General features: G+C 42.9%; 1 protein-coding gene across 4 annotated transcripts in view; it reads right to left on the bottom strand.

Annotated features, from left to right (window-relative positions):
* Nucleotides 1–1,711: 1,711 nt before the first annotated feature.
* The window catches only part of DPYSL2 (dihydropyrimidinase like 2), a 77,322-nt gene continuing 68,879 nt past the window's right edge, over nt 1,712–10,154 (bottom strand). For 2 of the 4 annotated variants that reach the window (XM_048512212.1, XM_048512215.1), the window contains exons 11-14: nt 8,921–9,091; nt 7,145–7,324; nt 4,656–4,833; nt 1,712–2,162 (exon numbers count right to left, since the gene is read on the bottom strand). In XM_048512212.1, the coding sequence (XP_048368169.1) occupies nt 2,071–2,162; nt 4,656–4,833; nt 7,145–7,324; nt 8,921–9,091 (621 nt within the window). In that variant the 3' untranslated portion in view covers nt 1,712–2,070. The remainder of the gene's footprint in view (nt 2,163–4,655; nt 4,834–7,144; nt 7,325–8,920; nt 9,092–10,154) is intronic. The other 2 variants (XM_048512213.1, XM_048512216.1) reach the window with 1 other exon arrangement.

Genomic DNA, 10,154 nt, shown 5'->3' with positions numbered 1-10,154 from the left:
GTAAGGAGACTCAAGGTGGCTTACAAACTCCTTTCCCTTCCTCTCCCCACAACTGACACCCTGTGAGGAAGGGGGGGGGGTGCTGAGAGAATTTGGAGAACTGTGACTAGCCCAAGGTCACCCAGCAGGAATGTAAGAGTGCGGAAACACATCTGCTTCACCAGATAAGCCTCCATCACTCAGGTGGAGAAGTGGGGAATCAAATCCGGTTCTCCACATTAGAATCCACCTGCTCTTAACCACTACACCACGCTGGCTCTTGTCAGAATGATTAAAGGGCTGGTTAAACAGCGAAGAAGGCTCCAAATCTACATCCAAAGACACCCTCTTCCCCAAACGGGTTCTCTTTGCAAACAGAAGCCATGGGAAGTGGGGAGAACTGGCTCAGGATTGTTCAATCGGGACTGACTCCTATGTACTTTTGTTAACCTGTGAAAAGCCTTGTAGAACAGTTGTCTCAGGTGGAGAAAAAGTTACATTTTCCTGCACTTGTCCAACCTCACATAGCACAATGGTTTCTACTGGTACAAGCATCAATGCTGCTCTTTAGATTTAGCTCTATATTAAGTTCATTAATTCAATTTAGTGCTACTAGGAATGGGATCCCCCAAGGTCTCAGCACAAGCCAGTTTCTCTCTTTTCCAATTGGTACATTCAGGTCATTGTGAAGTAAAGAAGACTTGCATGCACCTCCATGTCTGTGGCCAGCATTCTCCACCTGCCCTCCATTCAGTCAAAGAATACTAGCTTGTAGTTTGTGTTCACTGACCAAGGGCACAAAAGGGGAGAGGAAAGCTGGAGGGAGAAACAGAGAGGATAGATAAGTCTTCCATTCCCCAGACTTTCCTTCTATAAATCCTTGCAAATAACAAGAAGGGAAAACCTAAAGCAACCCCTCCTCATGCAAGAGCTGAGACAGTAACAGGACTACTATGTTTTACAGTGACCAAGTTTCTCAGTTGAGGGAAACCAGCAAGCATGGAAATGAAACGATGGCTCATTTTGGCAGCAAGTTGAATCCCGAGGTGTTCAGAATGAAGCCACAAAATAGAGAGTCAGTGTTTGCAAGGATCTCAGTCAGAGGTTGTTGCCAACCAACAGAGAACAGCTTGGTTCCCGGTGATGAACAGCAGTGGCAAAGGTTACTGAAGTTCAGAATCTGGCACATCAGAACAACAGGGGACTAGATGGAGAATATAAATTATAAAAATCAAGTCTGAGCTGATACAGGATTGAGTTAATAACATTGGCTAATCACACTGGAGACGTACAGATTTCCGTGACAGAAAAATCCACAGTGGTGGCGCCAGGGGGACCCTACAGCTCATCTTGAACTGGGAAAGATGAAGACAGAACTCCATTCCAAAATAAGGCATTTCAAAACACAACATATGGGAGCAAGCAAACTCACACGTACTCTTTTAAAAAAATGGCCCTTCAACTTTGGAATGAGATAAAAGAATAAAAACTTAAGACTGGGATAGGAGATGTTTCCTTCGCCCCAACTCAATTACTGATGAACCGACCGTAGCAGCACAAATGCCACCTTCCCAGTTAGAGAAAGGAGAGTGTGAAGAGATTTGGTCTTTGATCATTTCTATGTTCCCTTTTACATTGCACTACTGTAAAATCCAGTTTAAAGGATATCCAGTTTAAACCCTTGAATTGTTTTGCTGTTCTTTTCAACAATTAAACCCATACCTTTATTTAAAAAAAATGGCAGCTCCCAGGAAATTCACTTTATCCTTCCTTTTTTTTTAAGAAAGAAAAGAAAGAAAATATGTTAATGGTAACATAAGCCACAAGTTCTACTCTTTAACGTTTTCCTTTTTGTGTATCTCCGTGTTAAAAACAGGGTTTGTTCCCAAATGTGTAGAAAGAGGAAAGTGAAGAGGTTCTGTGAAGATGTTGGGGGAAAGAGATTGACAACAAAGTGACGGGGGGGACTGACGCCTCAACTAGGCCTTACCCACTGGTTGCCCGCAGTAACCATCACAGGCTCTAAAAGAATCAAAAGGGTCTTCAAGTGCCCCACCCACTCCCATGATCCGCTGAGCGGCCATGTTTGTTTTAACCCAAGCTGGTGATGTTGGCACGTCCACCAGGTGGTGCCACTATGCGCTGCGTAGTACGGCGTGGAATATTATCGTCAATTTGTGCCCCTAGGAAAAAGAGGAGAGAGACAGGGGCATAAGAAGGCAGCAAGATCACACACAGATTATCACATTAATCAGTTTGTCTAAATGCAGCCAAAGATTGTTCAAGCTTATCAGGTTTCTAGCTAATGGAGAATGCAATCTGGCATACTACCTGAACAAAAAAAACCTTCATCAGTTTTAAGGCCATGCAACAGTGATTGTACATCCACCAGAGGAATCCTAGGAAATGTAGTTAATCAAGAGTGTTTCTTGATTAACGAAGCCACGCTTTTCCCAATATGTTCCCTACAGTAAATGAAGTTAAATCAATTGTATTCTATTTTGGAGATATGCTGTCTGTCTAAAAATATAACTCAAGTAAACATCGTTCCATTTTTTCCAATGACTTTAATGTTCTGATTGAAAAAATGGGAAAATTTGACGGAGCACTAAAAATGTTTTATGAAACTCTTCTCTTTTAGAATGAGTAAAATGCTTAAGGCAAAGTTCTTCACACACAAAACGTATAGCATGTAAAAGTCTGAGGATCTTCCAATTTTCCAGTAGGAAATGTCATATAAGACATTAGATAATGATAATTCCCGTATGTAATGTAAATATGTACTTTTTTCAAGAAAACTTGAGCAGTGGAATTCCATATTTTGCTGTCAGTATTCATTTACTTCTCAATAGATGTTTATATTTATCTGACAAATTTGGAACTTGTACTTGTCATTGCTTGTTTATTCTGCCATTAGATAATGATAATTTCTGTGTATACTGTAAATATGAACATTTTCAAGAATACTTTTTAATAGGAATGTAATTTTGGCAACAATTTAATATACTATAATATGTTTAATAATAATAACAGCCATAATGAGTTTAGGGTTCTCAGTATTACAGAGTTAAACTTAACATACAACTATCCTGGTAGTCCTACCAATTGTAACGGTTTAAAAAGTGTTTCTGTATCAATAATATACTTTCTTTTGTTTACTACAGAAATTGTTTTCAAATTTTATTTTTTTCTTATCTCCCAAATGGCAAAATTAAGATCCATGGGAGCTTTGGGAGAAGCAATTTGCAATTGTTTCTCAAATACTGGGTAGTAAAATTTTATACGCTAAGCTATAAACGATGATGCATTATATGTTGTTAAAACAGCAAAAGTTTAAATCTGATAGGAAAGTAAATGTTGCGCATTTTTCAATTTCTCCCCAAATTTTCATGCTTTGTTTTTTAAAGGAAATGAGTGTTATTTTTACCATGGCTGCAAAAATTCCTGAAATTCTGTATCTTGAACTACATGCATACCCCTGCAGTCTCAGGTTTCATGTTAAGGAGAACAAGCTTTAGGCCTTCCAGTTTCAGACCAGTTTCAAAGTGAGTGGGTGATGCCTGGTAAAATCTCAGTAGGATTTTTAGCTAGGCTTCAGGGCCCACTGTAGCTCTTTGCCCACCCCCATGTCTAGCCAAGGTTACTAAAAAAGGTAAATGTAGGTCTCCTGACAAGCACCAGGTCCTTGCTGGCCCATGAGGTGATGTCACATCACAACATATGCTAAGCAGACTATGCTTATGAGGTGGTTTGTTATTGCCTTCTCCAGTCATCTACACTTTACCCCCAGCAAGCTGGGTGCTCATTTTACCGACCTCAGAAGGATGGAAGGCAGAGTCAACTTTGAGCTGGAAATCTGAAACCAACTTCCGTAGGGATTGAACTCAGGTCATGAGCAGAGCTTGGACTGCCAAACTGCAGTTTAACACTGTACACCTGAAAAGGTCTAAAAGGAACTCTATATCCAGGGGGTCTGAGTACCAGTACTGGGAGGCAACATCAATGGCAGACCCTGGCTTCTATGCCCTATTTGCTGATCTTGCAGGACAGCTTATTGGCCAGTGAGTGAGACAGGCTGCTGGACTAGACAGACCACTGGACTGATTCACCAAGGCTCTTCCTACTAGCAAAAGCATGAAGCTCCTCATGACTACTGGAATTTTCATGATGTTTGCATGGGAGACCTGTGTGACACAGACCGTTTGTTAAAATAATGACAGCCTCAGAGCACAAAGCTTCTTTACTAAAATGTTCCAGCACCAAAACCTTAAGCAGAACAGATGTTCCTCTTCAGAAAAATAAGATTCCACATGGATCTTGTCAAATGGTGACAGCAAAAGTTATAGTGCACTTGGGGGGGGGGGTGGAGGCAGAGCCTCTCTGAATCTCAAGCACAGATTAGCTATTATTCCCTCCTGTGATTCAGCAAAATATCCCATTAGGTTCTGTGGGGAGGTATGTAATACAAAGTAGATTTGATCATCAGTTTTCTGCATCACACCTGTTTCAGTCCCAAATTAAAATCCTCCTCCTCCTCTACAACAATCCTCTAAAACAGCTTGTATATCTGACACCTGTTTTCATAGTAGGATAGGAGGGAGGGCAGCTAGAAGAGGAATTCAAAACAACCAGACAGTAAAACAACAGAAGATTTGACCATAATAATTTAGCCTCACATAAGTATGTACCAGACAAGCTAAATCCAGACTGGTGCAGGTTCCGAACAGGCGGGGCCTGCTGCTTCGCTGGTGAGGTCTTGGCCGAAGATGCTGGTGTGACCGTTTTCGGTGTCACCGAGACTTCACAGACAGGGCCATCGTACAAGCCTCGGGGCACACCTCTCAGCTCAGCCAGCTACAGCAAAGAAAAGAATATAAGAGATGACAGAAGACTTAAGATAGAATCAAAACTTCAATGTCATAGAGCAGTGGTGGCGAACCTTTGGCACTCCAGATGTTATGGACTACAATTCCCATCAGCCCCTGCCAGCATGGCCAATTGACCATGCTGGCAGGGGCAGATGGGAATTGTAGTCCATAACTTCTGGAGTGCCAAAGGTTCGCCACCACGGTCATAGAGTGTATATCTTCCAATCCACTATCAGGACTAAGACATGCTTGGAAGCCGATTGGGAGATAAAATGGTAGGCCGCTCCCCACACACATGGTGGGGAATAAGACAATGCCTACTTATTCCCTGCACTCAGCCTGTCTCACTGCTGAACGTCTTTGCAAATGTTTGAGAGCCAGCATGGCGTAGTGGTCAAGAGTGATGGACTCTATAATCTGGAGAACGGGGTTTGACTCCCCACTCCTCCACGTGAGCAGCGGACTCTTATCTGATGAACTGGTTATTTGTTTGTCTCTCCTCCAGATGAAGCTTGCTGAGTGACTTCGAGCTAGTCACAGTTCTTGAAGACCTTTCTCAGCCCCACCTACCTCACAAGGTGCCTGTTATGGGGAGAGGAAGCGAAGGAGTTTGGAAGCCATTCTCCTTATGGTTGAGAAAAGCAGGGTATAAATCCAAACTCTTCTATTCTTCTTCAAGGTAAGTACAGACATTCTAGATCACATGGCTGACTACTCAATAGTATGATCTGTATGAACATATACCCTGTTTGGCTGCTAGGTTTCAGCCTGCAATGTTCAACAGTGGGACAGGTGTGACCCCATTCCTCCCAACATGCAGGGGAACAGGAAGCCTTTGTACTGTCAATCTGGTATTTTGAGAGCTCCCTAATATAGTTTCAAGCATAAAACTGCTGCAGTTCAAACGGATATATTTAAAAAATGAACTGAAATTTCTATCGGCAGACACTGTGAACCTCTCCCGATCAGAATATCACAGACCGAATTTTCTGATAGTGCTGAAAATCAGCAAGCCAAAACTGACTTTGCTCTATTTAACAGCTAAATCCCAACCAGGGCATATTTGCCAGCAGAGGGGCAGTGTTTGAAATGCTCATCTAGCTCCACTTCTGAGAACTCCTGTAGAATATTAGCCAAGAAGTACAATTACACTATTGTATTTTGTTGACACACCATTGATTTCACCAGAATGCTGTTGATTTACAACTGGATTTGGCTCTAAAAAGAAAACCAAGCTGAGCTTCATTGTGAATTCTATTCATGTTTCTTTTCTGTTTCTGACCTCAGCTAAATTGATGGAATGAAGACCTTTAGCAAAAAGTTCACCCAAGCTTTTCGTTTTACCAAAACCACAGTGTCAACAGATCCTGTATTTCAGATCAAGTTGGAACTTTGTTTCAAGCCCTTTTTATTTTTGGTAAACAGAATGGGTTTTTAAAAGGATTTACCAGTGCATTAATTTTTTTCTCAATACTGCATTCTGTCCTTGCAGAATTAGAGCTAGATCTATGAGCTCATTACCCATAGATCACACATGCATGGTGGAAGAGCAAAAATGTGGACACTGCTAGTATGATATGAGGAGGAGTTTGCATTAGCATGGACTGCTCAAGGCACACATGTCATGTGGCTCTCTCTGCGTCCTTTTCCTGTCCTGAAAGAGCCTTGGGGAGTTACTGTTCACCCGGATGGGTATGCATATCAATGCCCATATGCTTTCCCTCAATGAAGCATAGAGTAACTCTGTGGGGCCACTTCAGGTCAGGAAATGACACCCCCTTCCCTTGTGGAACAGTCCAAATTAGAACAGTCCAAATTAGAACATACATTTGAAAGGGATGTCAAAAACTCCTAGGTAAAAGTACACTAGGAACTCCATTCATGGCACTCCATTGCCTTTGTCCAGCCCTGAATCTGCCCCTAAAAATGCAAAATCATAACTACACACTATACTTTTCCTTGGCACATCCCTGACTTGAGACAACAGATGCGCTTGTGGAGTTCCTTGCTTCTGAGGTGTTCACAGGCCCAATATGGATCAGGACTTCAGCACAGGGAGGAAAGGGCAGTGTCTTCCAGATGTGAAACAGCCTCAAAGAGCTTAGGTGTGCTGCTGGGGATGCTTAATGAGTACTAATGAGCAACACACTGGGCAGTAGTGGCTCCCTAGAGCAAGGGGCAGTAGTGGCTCCCTAGAGCCATATCTGGTCGGGAAAATGGCACCAGTGGAAGGCTCTTGCCCAATTTCTCTCAATATTCAGAACATGAGATCTTGCTGTTCTGCAATCTGTACTCACCCTGCTCCTTGCCTTGATCCGCTTGTAAACAAAATCTGGGAAGGGTTTCCTGGGGATATATCGTCCAGAGCCTTCAGTTGCATGGAGGTTACCGTCCTCCAGCACAATCTTCCCTTGGCTGATGACCACCAGTGGTGACCCACGGCATTCCATGCCCTCAAAGATATTGTATTCCACAGACTACATGTAGTAAAAAAGAGGAATTTAGACTCACCATGTAGAAACACCATCTCTATATCTGTATCTTCAGTTGGATACTATGATTCATGGCACAAAGACCTGAGATCTTTCCCACCCCCTGTCTCCCCAGATCACCAACCCATCATGGACTAATAGCCACTTAGCAGTGAAACTGTCCCTCCTCCCAAACTGCAGGAGAGTGATTTTCCCCCCACTTCTTCAGCCTTTTGATCCTGAGTCAACAAACAAATAAAACCTTTATTGGCACAGACTGATCATACAACAGACACCTAAAATAAGTCTCATAAGGCCAGGACCTGTCACAAAAACTGAGCAATCTTCTCCAGAGTAATCCATGGGGGCATTCATCAAGCTAGAACCTGTGAATTTTAGGAATCAATTTTTCTGGTCGAAAGGTATTGTGGAGGAGAGGAGAATGTGGGAATAAGGGACCCTGACCTTCATGACTTTCCGCTGACAGCTTGCAGGATCCAACCCTTTGAATCGCAGGCCTGAAAAAACCATTAAGTGAGATTCTCAAAGGCCACTGCCAGTCAAAGCAGCCAATATTGGGATTCTGTGGTCTATGAGTCTTGCCCAACGTAAAACCCATACGGCCATACCACCCTGAACACGCCCGATCTCGTCTGATCTCGGAAGCCTACCCATTCTTGCAGTTCCACAGCTCCCTCACCTCGATGTATTCTTCCCAAGTCAGGAAGACACTGTGCCTCTGACTGGTTCCTCATACACATTTCCAAAACCCTTCCAGGACTCAATATGTCGTCAGGGGCATTGAGAAGGCTCGTGTCATTCCCCCTCTGCTTTGCTTTAAGTCTCTTAACTACTCTCAACATTCCATGCCTCCTACAATCAGGTCAGTCCTCATCAGGACTGGAAAAGGGTCCTTTGAGTTAATGCAGACATTTTTCTGCACATCTGGGAAAACCTTGCTCAAGCCTAGTTCTACTGTTTCCATGACTGGCGTGAGGGGAGGGGACCCACTTAGGAATTAGATGCTGTCATTTATTTTTCACTCTCCATAATCTCCACACCTTTCAACCTCACAGTCCTGCATCCATTTTATTTTCTTCACATGGTTTTCCAACAGGATCTCCATCACTGTATGGTTAATAACCCACACTTTAAAGCAACTTCTATCAATGAAAGAGGTTTTACATCTTGCTTCTCGAAACTATTCATTGATCTTTGCCTCCAGGAAATGACTGCTCCTTTTCAGCACAGTGCCATCCTAAGCAGAGTTATACCCTTCAAGTCCACTGAAGTCAGTGGGTGCAGAGGGCTGAAACTCTGCTTAGGATTGTAATGAATAAGAGTATTCATGAAGAAAGGGAAAATAGCTCAAGGAAGTCCCCCACCCTCAAAAAAAAAGCAAAAAAACACATGGCTTTTTTCCAGTATTTGTAAGAGATGTAAACAGGTCTATGAAGTGACTGTTCTCAATGGTGTATCTACAGGGGACATAGAGGGGGCCGACACCCCAGGCACCACTTCCTTGTATCACATGGGGAGCACATTTGGCCGCCCCCTTCCTCTCCTCACCAGAGCAAAGAGCTACAAAAAGCACTTTCTTACTATGTTGTGAGTCTTGGCAGAGACCGTCTTGACACTGTCTGGGTCCCAGATCACAAGGTCTGCATCAGAGCCCACAGCAATACGTCCCTTCCGTGGATACAGGTTGAAGATCTTTGCTGCGGTGGTGCTGGTCACAGCTACAAACTGGTTCTCATCCATCTTACCAGTAACCTATCAAGAAAGGGTCACAGTCCAATCAGGACAGCAAAGAAACAGCAAATCAATATTTAAAGGCCTTTCATATGGCATATGGGTCACCTACTGACAGAAAATCCCAGATGAACTAACTCAGTTCCATTAAGGTTACTTTCTGCTCTGTCTGCCTTCCAGTTTAATTTGAAAAACTGCCTCAAATTAATTAGTGCTCACACTGTTTGTTTGTTTAATTAATTAATTATTCCATTTATACCCCGCCCTACACCAAAGTCCCAGGGAGGCTTACATAATGGGGTTAAAATGTTTGATGGAGTCTCTGCCTTTCCCCTCCTTACAGACTGTCTGGGCATAGAAGAATTGGTGTGGAGCCATAGCTGACTTATCAGACTAGACCTGTGTTCAGATTCTCATTCTGCCATGAAGGTTAGTGGATGACTTTGAGCCAGTTACTCTCACAGCTTCCTACATCACAAGGTTGTTGTGAGGATAAAATGGACAGGTGAGAATGATTAATATCACTCTGAACTCCCTGGAGGAAGATTAGGGTATAAATGGAACAGATCTTTGCACATACAGCACAGAAAAGAATCCTGACATGCTCAAGCAACTGCATGATGACTCCTTTTTGCTTCATCTTTTAATCAATGCCCATGTGTGCTTACATTCCATGGGAATCAATGCGGCACAAGGAAGATGCAAACTGAAAGGCAGGTTCTAAAAGCTCAGTGATCTGAGCAGGGTCCAGAAGTCAAAGGCATAGCAACAGCATTATCAGTGCACAGGTGATTTTCTACGAAACAGATCAGGTAAGTCAGAGCTCCAAAACTGACAGGTGGAGAGGGTGAAGATGGGGAGGATTTCATTGGTAGAGTCCCATTGGTTTTTTTTTTAAGTGTTGATAGAAAACCTCTCCACATCTTAATGAAAGGAGTTAAGTTCAAGTTATATAAAGTCCAAACTGAACAAAATTTCTTCAAATCCTGAACGCTACCCACACCAGAAACATATCTATTTCAGCAAAATACCAAACAGCTCCACCCAAGTCAGACAGGGCAAAGCAAGCCCGGAATCTTGCAGG

This window comes from Sphaerodactylus townsendi, linkage group LG12 (genome assembly GCF_021028975.2).
Source record: "Sphaerodactylus townsendi isolate TG3544 linkage group LG12, MPM_Stown_v2.3, whole genome shotgun sequence".
NCBI lineage: Eukaryota > Metazoa > Chordata > Lepidosauria > Squamata > Sphaerodactylidae > Sphaerodactylus > Sphaerodactylus townsendi.
The sequence above is the reverse complement of the archived record's forward strand: the minus strand, read 5'-3'. Positions and strand labels throughout refer to the sequence as shown.